Raw genomic sequence first — 18,499 nt, forward strand, 5'->3', positions numbered from 1 at the left:
TCACTCTAACTCCCCTGGAAATTTCAGGTAAACGGATGTAATATTAACGGTGAATACTCACTCAGTGCAGGGTCTTTTGTTGGTCCCTTCTTCCTGATGGGGTGCAAATTAACAGCTGGCACCTGAAGCACCTGGCTTACTCTGTGGGGTTGATGCAAGTGGGCTTTAGTTGTTTGGCCAGCTGACCTCATAGGCACTGGAGACATTTCAAATGATTTGGCTGATCTTTTCTCACTTAAATTCTTGGTCACTAACAGGAGAGAGTAAGAAATAAGTAACTGCACGTTTTTAGGCAAGGTTATCACCACTGGCAATAATAAATGGTTACTTTAAAACCATCTATTTTTAGCACAAAAGATAAAATAGATTAATTTTTCTTAGCAGGAATTTCAGTTAAGTACTATAAGATGTTATCTCTATTGCTTGGTGAGTCAGATAAAAAATGTTATCTCTAAAACTATCGTAGAATAAGTTGTTAATTTTATCTCCTAAATAAATCTTTTTATTTTTTATTTTTTATTTTTTGAGACGAAGTTTCGCTCTGTCGCCCGGGCTGAAGTGCAATGGTGCAATCTTGGCTTATTGCAACCTCCACCTCCCAGGTTCAATGGAGTCTCCTGTCTCAGCCTCCTGAGTAGCTGGGATTACAGGCACCTGCCACAAAACCTGGCTTTTTTTTGTTTTTTTTTAAGACAGAGCTTTGCTTTTGTTGCCCAGGCTGGAGTGCAATGGTGCAATCTTGGCTCCCAGGTTCAAGGGTTCAAGTGATTCTCCTGCCTCAGCCTCCCGAGTAGCTGGGATTACAGGCATGCACCACCATACCCAGCTAATTCTGTATTTTTAGTAGAGACAGGGGTTTCTCCATGTTGGTCAGTCTGGTCTTGAACTCCGGACCTCAGGTGATCCACCCGCCTCGGCCTCCCAAAGTGCTGGGATTACAGGTGTGAGCCACTGCACCCGGCCTATTTTTGTATTTTTAGTAGAGATGGAGTTTCACCACGTTGCCCAGGCTGGTCTCGAACTCTTGACCTCAGGTGATCCACATGCCCCAGCTACCCAAAGTGGTGTGATTACAGGTGTGACCTACCTCATCCAGCCCTAAATAATTCTTGAATCCATGTTAATTAGCTCCATCATCACTCTGCTGAGGGTCAAGTTAACATTCTCTCATCTTTACTACTGAAATACTTTTCTCCTGTATCAATTCTAGCATGCCTTCAAGGCATTCTTCATAGAAGAGAAGAGTGACTCTGCCAAAATGAGTGGTATTTGATCATATCATTTCCCTTCTCCTTCTGCACAAACCTTAACTTGCCCCTGCTTTTAGAATGAAGACCCAAATCCTTAAAACAAGGCCTCTATGACCCTGCATGATTTAGCATCAGCCTGCCCCCTTGACTTGACTTGCTTATCTTTCCTCTCACCAGTCCTATACTCTCATTAGGCTTTATCTTCTCTGTTCCTTTCATTAGGCTTTAACCTACTTGAGAGTAAGGACTATGCATTTTGTTCGTTACTACATCCTTATGTGCCAGTAACTGACTGAAAACAGATGCTTAATGGGTATTTGTTGAATAAATAAGTGAAATTATCTCAACAGCTGTAACACAAGAAAACCAGAGACAGTGCTTTTATAAATCCATAGGTTTTCTGAAAATGAATGTGAGAATAAAAAACTGAGAACCCTTACTTATAAAAGCTGCCTCGTTCATATAAAACCAATACTATAGTCCAAGGAGAAGACATTCTTCCATCAGGGAGTATTTAATCCTTAGGTTATCCAGGGTGGTTTCAATGCAGGTGCAGCCTCAGTACTTCATGAAGTATTTGTTTTAAACATCAAGATAAAAGCAAAAATAGATGTCTAAACTGTCTTAACACAGCTATAATAGCTATTATGCTTTTATTAAGACAGACTAGACAATATTTGGGGTGATAAGAATCAGAGAACGTCTTAGAAAGTCCAAATACAGGGACCCCAGGAGAAAATTGCAATGGCTCACCAACTAATTGAATCCAAGAGGTTATCATCTTTGGTTAGAGCCATGAAATACTTTCATCCTTCTCTCATTGATTGGTAAATGCTAATCAATGACATCTTATTTTAATAATTGCTACAGTACAAAGAAAAAAAACCTGAGACTACTTCAAAAATAAGTTTACAGATGAATGACAAAAAACACATATATTCTAATTAATTGAGAAGAATCAAATTCTATAATGCTCAGAAATCAACTATTGTTTGGGCTTCGGATAGTGACTATTTAAACATTTAAAAATCAATTATGCATTATAAAGATGCTCAAACCAAATTAAAGGAACATGCATTTAACTAAATGTTCAAATCCAGTTTAAGAAAGAAAGGCCTAAAGATTTTCTCATTTTATTAAATATGTAGCATGGGACATCATTTAGTGCTATGAAAAAAGACAGACACAAGTCTGGGGTGGGTGTAAGAAGAGGAAGCCATGAAGGTGTATATAAACTGTGTTTCATAACCATAAGATGATTAAGTCTACATCAAATTACCTGGGAAAAAATAACTTTGATGATGACTCAAAGCAGGGCCAGAAGGCTTTAATAAATATGTACATGGCTTTGAACTTTAAAGCATGAATAAATGTTAAAGGTTCTATATACTCTTTCAGCTTTTACCTTTAACATGTACCATTTAACATGTGGCAGCCAGAATGTAGAAAGCTCTCAATAACTGTTAGCTTTTAAAAATGTCTTTTTCCAAATTTAATAACTTCGATGTACAAAGAATCACAGAAATAAAATGTACTCCCAACCCGCCCAGGTTTTACATTTGAGAAAACAGGGACTAAAGATGAAGAAAACCTTACTCAAATGTAATAAATGAAACTCAAATTCTGCCTCTATCCTTTCGTAGGTATTCTTTCCATCATACTCCAAATCTTTTCTTATACGCAGAAGCATTCAAGATATTCTGTTTTGATTATGGCACTTATTAAAAGGCTCCTTACCCTTATTTGAAAATTGTCAAGACTGAATTTTTAAAAATCAGTATTTGGTTCTATTTCCACTTCCTGTTTTCTATTCTTTCTTTTGACATACTTTAAAAAATTACTATGCAAATACCATATCATTTATCAATCTCAGGGTCAATCCATGATGACTACTACCCCCTGTCAACTAGGAACTTTGAAATAAAATTCTATTTCAATTTTTATGGGCAAATTTAACCCACTCTGTGTGTGTGTGTGTGTGTGTGTGTGTGTGTGTGTATTTATTTTTTAGAGACTGAGTCTCACTTTGTAAATTTAACCCACTGTGTGTGTGTGTGTGTGTGTGTGTGTGTGCACTTATTTTTTAGAGACTGAGTCTCACTTTGTTGCCCAGGGTGGAGAGCACTGGCACAGTCCTAGCTCACTGCAGCCTCAAACTCTTGGGCTCAAGTGACCTGCCTGCCTCAGCCTCCCAAGTTGCTAGCACTACCACTTGGATAATTTTAATTTTTTTTTTTGTAGAGATGGGGTCTCTTTGAGTTGCCAAGGCTGGCCTCAAGTGATCCTCCTGCCTAGGTTTCTAGGTGTGACCCACCACGCCTGGCCTTAACCTACAATTTAAGATGTAAAATTCTTTTGTTATAACAGTACATATTTCATTATCTTTGATTTCTGCTCTTAGAATTCATAATTTCCTTGATCCAAATATATATGCATTCTCTTGCTTGTATTTAATTTAAAAAATCCATATTGAGAACACGATCTTTTTCATCACATTTTCTAGAGATTATTAATATTGGAATGTGTCTGATTTTTTTTGTTTTACCTTACTACTGGCACCTGTAAGCTACCTATTATCACTGGTGTTTTAATCAAATTTCTTATATTTTCTAGTTGGTAAATATTATCCATGAAATAAAAAGAGGTAAAAATTCGACTTATGTTTACTCTTTAGGGATGAATGTAAAAATGTTCTCAAACAGAAAGGCTCCTCTATAATGATCCAGTTTTTAAAAGAATTAAAAAGCTTTTTAAAGATCTACTTATCCCTCTATTTTTTGGATAGTGTAGCCATCAGGAATGGATGGGATTCAGTCTGTGATTAATTGGATCACATGATGCTTAAGGTATGCCAGCAATCTTTTGTGAGTGAAAGTTAATTTTCTTGGGACTTAGGTATAATTCTAGAGAAATAAGTTTTTATTTAGTTGTGCTCTTTAGTGTCACATAAATGAAAACTTGTACTCACAGGTACCATATGCAGGCTCCCACTGTAATGACATCATCTGGAACTTCTCCTCATCTGTCTCTACATCCAGACTGGAAAGATACTGCTTCACCTTCCTTGCCATTTGGGCATCCTCATATAGCTTCTTGGCATTAAGCAGAGAGCTGCGGCGTGCCCTTTTTTTGTGAGCACCTCCCTGAACATCCAGCATGTTTGAATTTGTGCTTCCTTGACTCAGTGACCTATAAGAAGATGAAAATCACAATAAGGGGCTATAGAGATGAGAACTAAGCATAGCAGATTGAAGATTAAAAGATTTTGTTCTGTTAATGCTATTGCATGCTGATGTAAATGAGTTAAAAGATGAAGAGCATTAATGCAAAGTAATTTGGCACATATGGTGACGTTCTGAATTAAGAACAGGATTTGGCAAAGTACAGAATTCAAAAGAATAGGATAACAATGCCCCCCTGAGTGGCATATTCCATCAGGCCTGTGTTTGTGCCTATGCAACCTATGGCACAAAAGTAACAAGAAAAAGCATTCCTCTGGTCCTGGAGGCCACCCACGCTTTGAAGATATGGCAAGAGTCTGGACCACGACAAGTCCATCCTCAGCCGAATCTCTGAACCAGGGTTCTTCAGCAATGAGGGTTCTAAAGTAGTTTTGCTTGTTGTTCTGCTTTGGACATGCTATTGCCACTACCATTATAGCAGGCCCACTCTGAGCATGTTAACCAATTTTACTAGTAACCATTATTTTGGCCAAAACTCAAACAGAACTACCAATAACATGTTAGCTGAAAATTTACAGCATTTATATGCAATTCAATATAGTCGGACATCAGAATGCAGTAAAAACTCAATGCTTCCCTCACATATGGAACGGTTAGGCAATATTTGGGTTCTAGAACTGAGGATCTGGGACATCACTTTTGTAATGCCTGTGAATGTGACAGAATTGCAAGCTGGGTGGAAATAACCACAATTCAAACAAACTACAGCTTCACCCGACTCTACTCTTTTTGGCAAACATCCTACAACGACTGCACATCTAAAACCAATGGAAAACAGCAACTGCAATGATGTTTGTCCTTTCTAACAAGGCTAACAAATACAAAATTCTTATATAATTTTTATTTAGATGGTATTTTATTTTGCCATTCCAAAATAATAAGGTTATCTATGGATTTTCTAAATTAAGCTCCATTTTTATATAAAAATATTACAAAGACCACAGTGCTCATATATCTACTTTAAAATAGACACTAAAATCCTAATGCTTTCATTGTAAATTAAGTGAAATACAGTTGAAAAAGTGTTATGGCATTTTTTTCTTTCACATTTTAAGATCTTTCCAATAGGGGTATATCTTACACTGAATGGCAACTTTCAATTGCTATTGGCCAGGCAGAAACTATGATAAGACATTATTTACATCTGCAGAGACCTCAAAACTTGCAGAATGGCTTGAAAGAAAATCCAAAGCCATTAGTGAATTAACCTTTTAACCTCCAGGGACCAAATGATTATAAGGAAACAGTAAATCTGACAAGTTCAAGAACATTCCCAAAGCAAGTGACAAGAGAAAACTAATTCTAATTATTTCCAAAGCTAGCCTGAGAGCCCAGCACCAGCAGCTTTTGGTTCTTTTGTGGTTTTTCGAAGAAATGGTGCATTACCAACACACTGGATGGCACAGAGGGCAATACTGTATGGGGAAGGAGGGTTCTGGAAAACAAAATCCAAAAGCTAATGACTCTAAAAGAAAACATTTCAGAAGATTCATATTTTGAATATAAAGAAATTTTAGGAAAACCTAAACCAATTTACTTTGCTTATATTTTCCTTTTTATGTGAATAAAAATATTGATTTTTAAAAATTCAGTTTTGACAATGTGATAAAAATCCATAGCCAAGTCCATAAGAGCTCCTTCAATAAGCATAAAGTAGAAATTCTCAGTGGTAACAGGACACTGCAGTGATTTTCCTTAGTAGTAGATAAAATAACAATATGCCCAACAATTGACGATGTCTTGAATTCAAAGAAATGCAGTAAAATCAAGTTGCAGCTATTTAGGAGCAAGTTTTAACACAAATATTTAATGATTTTTATCTTAGTTAATATAAAAAAAGTAGGTGTTGACAAATCTAGGAGACACAAAATTCTAACAAATAAAAACACTGTGATAAACGTCGATAAAATGTTTTCTAAACTACTTTGAAAACAGAAAAATGCTGATATAAAATAAATATACCTAATGTTTGCAAGCATCATACAGTGTAACCCTAAAGCTGAATGAACGTGAAACATGTTAACATAAGTCATTCAAACACACCCAACGCCCACTAAAAGATATTGTCCAAATATTCTTCTTTATAATAGTAATGCCAGGTATCAATTTCTATTTTCAGTGAGAAGAGCCAAAAGAGACCAAGACATAAATTTGCGATCCAGAAGAAAACACATGGGAAACACACAGAGAAGGGAGAAAGAAAATAGAAGGAAAGTCAAGTTCACCAAGCATTAACAGAAAATAAGACCACAAATGAGGCAAGACTCGAATAAAGAAGGTGGCTCACAAAAAAATTCTTCTTACATGTAATAAAAGCTTCTAACTTCATGGTTCACTACAAGTCTTAAAATAACAAAATTCTTCTTATGCAATCCCTTCATCCACAAAAGTCATCTCTTTCTTCATCTAAAAATGAAAGGACTAGATAGATGATTTATAAGATCTTTAACATTCTATGATTCTAAATAGACACTTAGCTATGTAGAAGTAGAGACCTAACTCTATAACAAATAGTGTCAGTTGCTGATTCTATCACAACTTTAAAGATAAGGGAGTCTTCAATTAAAGCTGGTAAAAATTTCAAATAAAATTCAGTCAATGCTACAAGTAAGTGGCATTAGTGGGTCTGAGGAAATAAAATCATCTTCTAGTTCAATTTTATAGTACAGCTTGGATAAGGGCTGCCTCTTTTTAGAAAACTGATGGAAAATGCAACCTTCACAAACAGATCTTTCATTCATTTTTATATATTTATATGATATATTTACTTTTATAAAATGTGGCATTTGAATAAAAGAAAGTGGTGTGAACTCTAGAACTAGACTACCTAGTTTTGGATCCACCATTAATCAACTAAAACTTTAGGCAACTCAACCTTTCCCATCCATACTATGGAAAGAAAAGTATCTCCCTTATAGGGTAGTAGTAGAATTAAGTAAGATAATTCGTTTAGAGTGCTTAGAACAATGTATGGCACATAGCAAGCACACAACAAATATTCACTATCATTATCATCATCTAACTGACCTAGCTAAATCGAAATCTAAAAAGGACTTATAGGGCATCAATAGTGGAAAAATAAAGGAAAAATAGCTAGTTCTATCACTACTTTCACCTTGTTAGCAGAAGGCATTTGTCAGGAATGTAGGCTGACAGGGTTAATAGAATTCATGCTATTTTATGTGCGTGCATTAATGAAAAGGATGCAATATATGTTAAGAGTCGCACAACCTTCATTCCAGTTGCGTTCATCTCTACACTTACCCCAGACTCCGCCACCTCTTCTTCCTGTAAGCAAGAGCCACAAACATTGAAGCATGTGTTTGAATAGGAAAGCACAGAAAAAAGACAACAGTTGAGAGTTCAGAGAAACTATGCAGACAGAAAAGAACAGAAAAATTTTATCAGGAAAAAATTACAGCTTAACAGTAAAATGACTTTAATGGAAGGCAGGAGGGTAAGATGAGTATAGACTGAAGGTCAAAAAAGCTCCAAAATACTTTATAAAAATACGCTTTAGACCAATTATATTTTAAATACCTAATTCATCAGGAAGCTTATATAAATAAGAAGCTTAAGGAAAAACATTTACTTACTATAATATAAATTTTGAATTCAAAGTTTTTAAGGGAAAAGACCTTAAAGGAATAGAATTTCTGAACATCTTGCTGGCAAGATTTTTGGGCCACTCATTTAAGTGACAGAATGAAATTACAAGGGACATAAAAACATAAAATTTCATTTTTAAGTGCAGAAATTTCTGACAAGATGTCTTGTAAGAAATGTTGACCAGCAAATCCAACTTAAAATGTAAGAAAAAACATATCATTAAAATCTTCATAATACTATATATCTTTACATTCCTGTTTGATTGACTAAAGATTCTATTTTTTTAGTCTGCAAATTGATTACTGTTAAAAGGGGTTACTTTGTCCAAACTAGATACTCATACACCACCAAAATGGACATTGCTTGCTTAAAGAAAGGTATTACATTTTAGCACTGGCTGACAAAACTGATTCAGGAAAAATTCAGTCCAATCTTTAAAAAAGATGTTTTTTATTTTCCCCCAATACCTTATTGTATTCAATCCAGGCCATTCCCAAGAAAACAGCCATGTTTATTAGTTTCCTCATCAGTTTTTCTCCTTTGCTCATTACTGAAGTATGGCTAGTACTTAGTATATTATAAACTGGTCTGTCAGGGTCACAAATTCATCATGTCTTCAGGAATCAGGATGTTAACATGTGTAAGTAAATAGAGGTCCATATAAGCCAATAGGGAGTGTTAGGGTCATTGTACAAGGACATACAACAAAAAACCAAACAAACCCTTCTTTGCTTTGGTACCTAGTTCTTACTATTTTCTGCTTCCACACTGTTAAGCAATGACATCATTCATTACATGTAGTGATTCTCAAGGTGCAGAAGTGGGATGTGTAGGAAAGAGGAGATCTGGCACACTCTCCCTTCCTTCCATGCTTTGTGGATCTCTAAACCAGAGAAACCATCAGACGAACTACTTGCAAAAACAAAGACACCTAGGCCGGGTGCAGTGGCTCATGCCTGTAATCCCGGCACTTTGGCAGGCTGAGGCATGTGAATTGCTTGAGTCCAGGAGTTCAAGACCAGCCTGGGCAACATGGTGAAACCCTATCTCTACTGGGAAAAAAAAAAAAAATTAGGTGGACATGGTGGCATGCACCTGTAGCCCTAGTTACTTGGGAGGCTGAGGTGGGAGGATCACCTGAACCCGGGAGGTTGAGGCTGCAGTGAGCCAAGACACCACCACTGCACTTCGGCCTGGGCAACCAGAGTGAGAGACCCTGTCTCAAAAACAAAGACCCCTAAACAACAATTTAAAGAAAACAAATAAAAAAAAAAAACCCAGTGTATCACTGGTTCTATTGGGTTACGAAAATTCCAACTCTGGCTTTTAAAATATTGTGTTGGTGTAAAAGTAATGGCAAAAATCACAAATACTTTTGCACCAACCTAATACCAAGTATTTTTGTTTCCTTAGCACAGTATATTCTTTTAAGCCATAGAAATTGTGTCGGCCCCTGTACATGATTTCATTTTTAATGTCCCTGTGAACTGAAGCTATACACATAGGCCCAAAAGGAAATCAGATCAAAAATTAAAACCACAATGTCTTATTTACACCCTGAAAATTATAAAAATTACTAGGAATAGGCCAGGCGCAGTGGCTCATGCCTATAATCCCAGCACTTTGGGAGGCCGAGGTGGGTGGATCACGAGGTCAGGAGATCGAGACCACGGTGAAACCTTGTCTCTACTAAAAATACAAAAAATTAGCCGGGCGTAGTGGCCGGCGCCTGTAGTTCCAGCTACTCAGGAGGCTGAGGCAGGAGAATGGCGTGAACCCGGGAGGCGGAGCTTGCAGTGAGCCGAGATTGCGCCTCTGCACTCCAGCCTGGGCGACAGAGCGAGACTCCGTCTCAAAAAAAAAAAAAATTACTAGGAATACTTAACAACATACTTTGTTTCAATTTTATGTAAGCTGAGGAAGCCTTTGTTATTACATTAAAAATGAACCTTAAAAAGCATTCTTAAAATATCAGGTTAATACAGAACACAATAAAATTTTTCATTTTTAGTAAAGTATGATTAAATTTGCACTTTCTAAATTCTGTTCATTTGTATGTAATAAAAACTTATATACAAATGAAACAGTATAATTTGAGAAAAAGAAAAATGGTTTACAGAAATGAAGTATGAATTAAACAGAAACAGAACATTAAAAATATTCAGTAAAAATAAAAGACATAGACTAATACTTCACAAATTAGCTTAGAAACGAGATGAAAACAAGATGAATATCAGCAATTTCAATTTTATTGTATTTGTTTGCTGATTTTTTTTTTTTTTTTTTTTAGTAGAGACAGGGTTTCACCTTGTTAGCTAGGATGGTCTCGATCTCCTGACCTTGTGATCCGCCTGTCTCGGCCTCCCAAAGTGCTAGGATTACAGGCGTGAGCCACTGCGCCCGGCCTGCTGATGTTTTAAAGAACAATAATACAGAACTATCCACATACAAATATTTGCAAATTATGTAAAAACTGCTCTGAGCTTCATTCAGTTTCTTAATATGTACAATGAAGGCTAATATCACCTACCTGTTATGGTTATTAATGATAAATGATTACATGAAACGGACACATATAAAGCACTTTGTACAGCACACATGGTAGAATAAATATGATCAATAAATGATATTTTAATTATTATATCACCCTTGATACCACTCTAACACTTTTACATATTTCAATGTCCTACCTCTGTCGAAACATCATAGCTGGGTCCATGTTAGCAGAAGTCATTCGAACAACTTGGCGGATTTCCTTGGAAATCATTCTTAACTTCTCAAAGTTTACTAAACCATCTACTTTGGAGTCATTTCCTATAGAATGAAAATAAATGTTTAAGTTCAAAATTAAATTATCTACATAAAAGTAGCAAAAGTCAAGCTGGTAATCTTGAGGGGCACAAAGAAGGACCTTCTTTATCACAGTGCCAATTTTGCTTTTAAGAATTGGTATACCCATACAGGGTTCAACCCTGCTCTTAGGGAATGAGCCACTAGGAACTGTGTTCCATATAGGAGTGATGGTTATGAATAAAGTCAAATGATAAACTGTGCATGGCTTCTAAAACCAGTTTCATGGGCTCGGGGCACAATGGCTCCCACTTGTAATCCCAGCACTTTGGAAGGCCGAGGCAGGAGGATTGCCTGAGCTCAGGAGTTTGAGGCTGCAATGAGCCATGACTGTGCCACTACACTTCAGCCTGGGCAACAGAGTAAGATCTCAACTCAAAAAAATCCCAAACAAAACAAAACAAAACAAAAATCCCAAACAAAGGGCAACCTGTTTATAGCATTGTTTTTTCACACTTGTCTATAACATAGCATGACCCCATTTATCCCCCGAAGTAGACCCTGAGGTCTGTCAAAGTCCAAGGCCCTGAAGGCAAGACTGAGGAACATACGGTAAACAGGACGTATAGATTGGACACATGAATTGTTCAGGGTCTCAACACAAGCTGGAAACAAAATAATCATGATGAATACTCTCAAGTTATATAAACATATTTCAAGGAACATGTCAGAAAAACATATCTGAAGCCTGTAACATTTCCTTATGAAAAATGAGTGATAATGAAAGAAGAGGCAGTAAGACTACATAATTAGAACAACACTTCTGGTGAGATCAGAAAAGCTGGACAAAAGTACAAAAAAATGCAGAGAAGCAAGTTTTGCATTTCCCAGTGCTTGCCCCTAGGTGTATCTGATTTCAGAAAGGGATAATGAGCTGAAAAACCGAGTACAGACACCCTGTCTTTTGAGGTAAAAGGAAAAGCAACTTAAGTCCTTGTAAACCTCCAATGCTTGGTTGAAACTCTGAGGAGCTATATCCTGAGACCAAGGATAAACTGAATGTAGACTGGGATAAAAGTCTTTTGTTAAGTTACATCAAAATGGATTAAAGTGATTTTGGAATTCTAGCACCCCTAACCGCCTGCCAGAAGCAAACTTTAATCCTCTCTGGAGATATGGAACATCATTCAAAAAGCGAGATTATTTCTGTAATCTCACTTTTCAATAATAACCAGGCACATCAGGAGAAAACATAACATGACAGAAATGAAAGAGAAAAAAGGAGAAAACAGAATAAGACCCAAAGGGGATCCAGATTATGGAATTATTAGGGGCAGACTTTGAAATAACTATGTTGAATATGTTCAAAGACAAGAAAAAACAATGAGAACTCTGGAAAAGAACATTAAACTAAAAAAAGAAAAAGGAAGCTATAAAACAAACAAAAATAATAACTGGAATTAGGACATCAGTAATGAATTTACCAGAAATGAGACATAGTTGGAGAGAGACTAAAAGATACAATTACTGAGAATTTTCCCAAACTGATGAAAAATACAAAACCATAGGTTTCAAGGTGTCCTATAGACACCAATCAGAATAAGAAACAAAAACAAAACCCCACACTTAGTCATATTAAGCAAAACTGGAAAGAAATCAAGAAAAAACAAAATCGTAACAGCCAGTATCAAACAAAGGCAGATTACAGTTAAAGCAACAGCAAATAAAACTGTAAGCTAACTTCTCAACATTAACAGTGGAAGGCAGAGAACAATGGAATGTCATTTCAAAGTGTTTGAAGAAGATAGCTGCCAACCAAAAATCCTCTGAAAATGAAGTAAAGGCATTTTCAGATAAACAAAAATTAAGAGATATTCATCACCAGCAAACCTGCACTTAAGGAGAATACTAAACAGTGTTCTATAAGGCCGAAAAACTATGCCCAGCAATACGGAAGCTCTGAAATGCAAGAATGAATAAAAAATAGTAGTAACAACAACAAAAGTAAATATACAGGCAAGGTTAAATACTGACTTTATTAAGCAACAATATTTTGTGTTAAAAGCACAGCAACAACTGCATGAAAATCAGGAGACGAGCAAATGGAATTGTTTTTTATTTCTGAGACAGAGTCTCGCTCTGTCGCCCAGGCTGGAGTGCAGTGGCGCCATCTCGGCTCACTGTAAGCTCCACCTCCCGGGCTCCTGCCATTCTCCTGCCTCAGCCTCCGAAGCAGCTGGAACTACAGGCGGCCGCCACCACACCCGGCTAATCTTTTGTTATTTTTAGTAGAGATGGGTTTCACCATGTTAGCCAGGATGGTCTTGATCTCCCGACCTCATGATCCACCTGCCTAGGCCTTCCAAAGTTCTGGGATTACAGGCGTGAGCCACCGCGTCCAGCCAAGCAAATGGAATTTAAGTGGTCTAAGTTCCTTGCATTATCTGACACAGAAAAAAGTGCTAATAAATATTAAACTAATTAACAAATATGTATGGTATGACATCTAATTCAACACTAGAAAAATGGTAAAATAGTGTATAGTTACCAAGTTACTAGAATAGGAAATGTACCATACACAAAAATCAATTCAGATAGACTTTAGATAAACCATATGGTAAAATATCAATAAATAATGTTTTCATACCTTCATGTAGAAATGTCATATCTTTCTTGACAACAGGGAAGAGTGGAATAATTGGAGGCTGCATACTTTGACTACTAAGAATATTTCTATACTTTGCCATGTTTCTAGATGGATCAAAAATGTCTTGTAGATCTTGAAGATGTTTCTCGTATTTGCTTGGTAACTTTTCCCAAGTTCCTCTGAGTCTTGCTACAGATGCCAGGTTCAAGCCACTGCCAAAGATGAGAATAGAAACATTAAAAAGAAACTTGGGGGAAGGGGTGGACTCAGGTCAGCATATACACCATTTTCTCTAATAAAAGTAAAAATAAGCAGGGACATATTTTAACACATTGAAATAAACAAGAGAAAAACTGAGAAAAAAATAAATAAGAGACTCCTTGATCTTACAAGAACTTCTTTCAAACTATAATGCTTGCCTATAGTTGTATACCTACATAGCATTTATTTTACGGTTTCATTTAAGTGACAGAATAATTCCACAAAATATACATTTAACTTAAAAAAACTTCAAGCATCACAATGTTGCTTGTTTTACTTAGAAATAACTTTATGGAGACATTACCTTTTTTAAAGCGGTTTAAGTAATGCTGAGAACAACTGTTAAATAATAACTGGGGCTAATTCTGCACCTTAGGAAGCCTTTTTTTTCCTGCGATTTTGTTCACTCACATCCCTGATTCCAATACATCCATATTCCTAGGTTCTAATCCTGTTCACTAAGCCTCCAGATATTCAATGTCTCCCTTCCACAGGATTTTAAATAGGCTCAGATATTCCCTAACTTGAAAACATAATTCATGCCAGTTAGGCTGCAAGTCTTTATGAATCCTTTACCTCTACAGTACCATCACATAGGTAGGTTGCCAAATGAATAGTGTATACACAATGCCTCAATTTTCTTATCAGCAAATCCTGTTTCTCAGCCATCTGACTTTTACCAACACCACTGTGTTTAAAATGTTCTCCTGATTTCTGACTTTAAGGCATGGAGTTAGGTATCTTTGTTCCCTTTTGCTTCTCAGAAATTTCCCCAAACCACTGTAAGAAGGATGAGTAACCAATACAAATTTCATATCCACCAAAACTAAGATAACAAACTCCTCAACACACTAGAAAGGTTGTCAAAAAACAGTCGAGGTCAAACAGGAGTAAGCAAAGCTGATGAAAAATAATGTCTGTAGCTGAAGATACCAATGAAAGCTGACAAACAGTTCTCCAAAGCAGAACTCTTTCTGCCCTGAGGTTAAAAACAACAATCCTTTATTTTATTTATTTATTTGAGACACAGTCTTGCTCTGTTGCCCAGGCTGGAGTGCAGTGGTGCGATCTCAGCTCACTGCAACCTCTGCCTCCCAGGGTCAAGTGATTCTTGTGCATCAGCCTCCTGAGTAGCTAGGATTACAGGAATTACAGGTGTGTACCACAATGCCTGGCTAATTTTTATATTTTTAGTAGAGACAGGGTTTCACCATGTTGGCCAGGCTGGTCTTGAATTCCTGAGCTCAAGTAATCTGCCTGCCTTGGCTTCCCAAAGTGCTGAGATTACAGGCATGAGCCACCATGCCCAGCCAACAATCCTTTATTTGGCATAGCACACAGTGATACACTTTGGTACAAATCTGTTTGAGACAGGAGAGAAGGGAGACACTCTGAGTTGTAAGCAGCCCTAATGCTGCCACAATCTCCATTTACTAAGAAAAAGTAAAGGATAAAACAATTCACATACAAGGCTAACTCCTGCTACCGTGGAATACTGCTGCATGGATCCACTTATATACAGATTTTTTTCAATAAATTCAGTCACCCCTCCGTATCTGAGTGTTCCACATTCACAACCAAATGTGGATCAAAAATACAGTTTCCTTGGATGTGAAACCTGCTAATGCTGACTTTATGTATCCACAAGTTCCTCAGGGTCAACTGCAGGACTTGAGTATGTGAGGATTTTGCTATCTGTGAGGAGCCATGGAACGAATGCCCCACAGATACTGAGGGACAATGGTATCGTTTAATATGAAGCACCAGCAGATGAAAATAGACAAAATAGAGAAATAGTTATTAATAAATGGAATGAGAGATGTAAAGTTATCATTAGTTGAAGAAAATTAGATTGTTTAACTCAAAACTCCCAAATTATTAACTGAAAATTATTAGAAGCATGAAGAATGCAGTAAGGTACTAGGTACAACACTGATATTCATGAGCATTAGAATACTTAGGCAGAAACAATTAGAAAACTTAAGGATCCCATTCATAATATAAGGATCCCATTCACAACAGCAATAAAAGATATTAAACATTCAAACAAATGTCCAAGATTTACATGAACACCACTATAAAAATTGATATGGTTTGGTTCTGTGTCCCCACCCAAATTTCACGTGGAATTGTAATCCCCAGATGTCAGGGGAAGGACGCAGTGGGAGGTGACTGGGTCATGGGGGCAGATTTCCCCTACGCTGTTCTCATGATAATCAGTGAGTTCTCAAGAGATCTGATGGTTTAAAAGTGTGGCACTTCCCCCCTCACTCTCTCTCTCTCTGCTGCCATGTAAGACACGCCATGTTTGCCCTTCGCCTTCAACTATGATAGTAAGTTTCCTAAGGCCTCCCCAGACATGGGGAACTGTGAGTTAATTAAACCTCTTTTCTTTATAAATTACACAGTCTCAGGTATTTCTATATAGCGTGTGAAAACAGACTAATAAAACAACTCCACAGAGGAAATAAAAGAAAACTGAAACAAGTGGAATAAGTGTTCTTGGATGGCAAGAGCCATTGTTACAAAGCTATCAAATGTCCACTAAAGTAACCTAGGTATTTAATGTAATCTCAATGAAAACATCAACAAAACTTTTTCTTTTCTTTTTTGAGACAGAGTCTTGCTCTGTCACCCAGGCTGGAGTGCAGTGGCATGATCTTGGCTTACTGCAACCTCCACCTCCTGGGTTCAAGTGATTCTCCTGCCTCAGCCTCCTGAGTAGCTGGGATTACAAGCATGTGCCACCATACCTGGCTAATTTTTTTGTATTTTTAGTAGAGATGGGGTTTCACCATGTTGGTCAGGCTGGTCTAGAACTCCTGAACTTGTGATCCACCTGCATTGGCCTCCAAAGTGCCGGGATCACAGGCGTGAGCCACCGCGCCCAGACATCAACAAAACTTTTTAAAAGAACTACATAAATTGATTCTAAAGTTGATATGAAACAAATAAACACGCCAGAAATAGCCAAAGAAAAGTATGAAGAGAGTCATGAGGGGTTTGACTAGCCCTATCAGACCTTAAAACCTATTTTACCACTTCAGCAACTAAAACAGTAAATGAATAGACAAATCAATGAAGCAAAGAGTGCAGACATAAACCCAAATATGTGTTAGATTTCAGTACATAATAGATGGCACTGCATATTTTAGAAAAAAAGATTGATTAATGATGTTGGGTGAAGAAGTCATTTGGAACAAAGAAAGATATATTTCTTTATCTCACTGTTTACATAAAAATGAATTCAAGATTAATAAAAAAATGTTGTCTAGGGTGTTCTAAGAGCTCTCAATGTATTAGCTCATTGAATACTCTTAACCTTATGAGGTAGGAACTACCAGGATTTCCCATTTGACAAATGAGGAAACTTAGTTCACACAGACAACAAGTGCCAACACTGGATTCAAACCTAGGCAATTCTTTGTTCTTAACTAACCACAAAATGCAGAAACTCCAGCAGGAAAAAAAAAACACATCTACATAAAAATAAAAAAATTTCTACATGGCAAAAGTAAACACCACACACTGTTTTAAATAGCCAAAGGCTGGAAATTTAGAAATATCCATAATGTGCACTCCACAATACAAAGGAGTACTTCATAGTTGTTTAAAAAATATGAGACAACTTTATAAGAACTGATTTTAAATAATCTCCAAGATAAATTAAAAAAATAAGCCAAGGTGGTTTTAAATATATATTTATATGCTTGCTATATGGATAGAGTATTTCTTGAATGAAAAAAGGTAACAGTATCTCTGGGGAGAGGAATTTGGGTGGATTAGGGACTGGGTGAGACAAAGAGTTACTTTCACTGTGTACTCTTTCAGTATCTTTAAAGTTTTTTCCATGTACATGTCATGTCTATTCAAAAAGTTAAAATTATTTTATAATTATAAAAAGTTGTTAATTATAGCCAGAACAGAATGATTCACCTTTGCCATCTCTGCTGAAAAGAGTATATTCTTTGATCTACCTGAACATGAAGTACAAGAATACAAAACAATTATCTTAAAAAGAATACAAACGAAACAAAGCAATGATCTTTACATGAGCTATGAAAACGTGCAGAACAAATATTCTTTGTAACAAAACAAATCTCTTAACCAAACAAAGCCTCTTAACCAAATCTCAGCCCTTTCCTATCCACTCCCTTCTTTGGGCTACTGTCCATCACATCTTCTCTCAAATCACTCTCTTTCATTGGCTTTGATGACACTATCATAACTGTGCTACTCTGTTTCTTGTATTGATCCTCCATCTCTTTGGCTAGACTCTTTTTCCTTACCCTCACACTGAGTCATCATACTAAGGTATGGTTTTTAGACCTCTACCACTTTCTTTCCACCCTCTTTTTTTGTACAGAGATCTATTCTCTCAGTGTCAATCAATTTTCTTCATAGTGGACTCTAAAACTGAGCCCATAATTTTAAAATTGTTTACTTGATGCTTCCTTTACAAACAGGTTCCATTTCTAGCCTTCCAAGTGTTTATCAGTGGCATCTTTATTCCCCTGTTTTAGACCTAGCTGTTTAAAAACTGTGATATAGGTGGTATTTTACAGATAAGAAAACCTATCTTCAGTTTTCCACTGACACACTGCTACTATATGGGAGAGGCAGGATTCAAATACAGGTGCAGCTGATTCTAAAGACCACTCTGTGAATCTCTATTCAATACTCCTAGAGTGTTCAGTTCA

The 18,499-nt window shown here is 36.7% G+C and overlaps 1 protein-coding gene across 12 annotated transcripts in view; it reads right to left on the minus strand.

The window, feature by feature from the left end:
- The window catches only part of RAPGEF6 (Rap guanine nucleotide exchange factor 6), a 212,071-nt gene that overhangs the window by 18,815 nt on the left and 174,757 nt on the right, over positions 1-18,499 (minus strand). For 7 of the 12 annotated variants that reach the window (XM_031010808.3, XM_031010809.3, XM_031010810.3 and 4 more), the window contains 5 exons: positions 13,539-13,750; positions 10,792-10,915; positions 7,757-7,780; positions 4,219-4,439; positions 62-250 (listed from right to left, as the gene is read on the minus strand). In XM_031010808.3, the coding sequence (XP_030866668.1) occupies positions 62-250; positions 4,219-4,439; positions 7,757-7,780; positions 10,792-10,915; positions 13,539-13,750 (770 nt within the window). The remainder of the gene's footprint in view (positions 1-61; positions 251-4,218; positions 4,440-7,756; positions 7,781-10,791; positions 10,916-13,538; positions 13,751-18,499) is intronic. The other 5 variants (XM_055386558.2, XM_031010805.3, XM_031010812.3 and 2 more) reach the window with 1 other exon arrangement.

This window comes from Gorilla gorilla, chromosome 4 (genome assembly GCF_029281585.2).
Source record: "Gorilla gorilla gorilla isolate KB3781 chromosome 4, NHGRI_mGorGor1-v2.1_pri, whole genome shotgun sequence".
NCBI classification, from domain to species: Eukaryota; Metazoa; Chordata; class Mammalia; order Primates; family Hominidae; genus Gorilla; species Gorilla gorilla.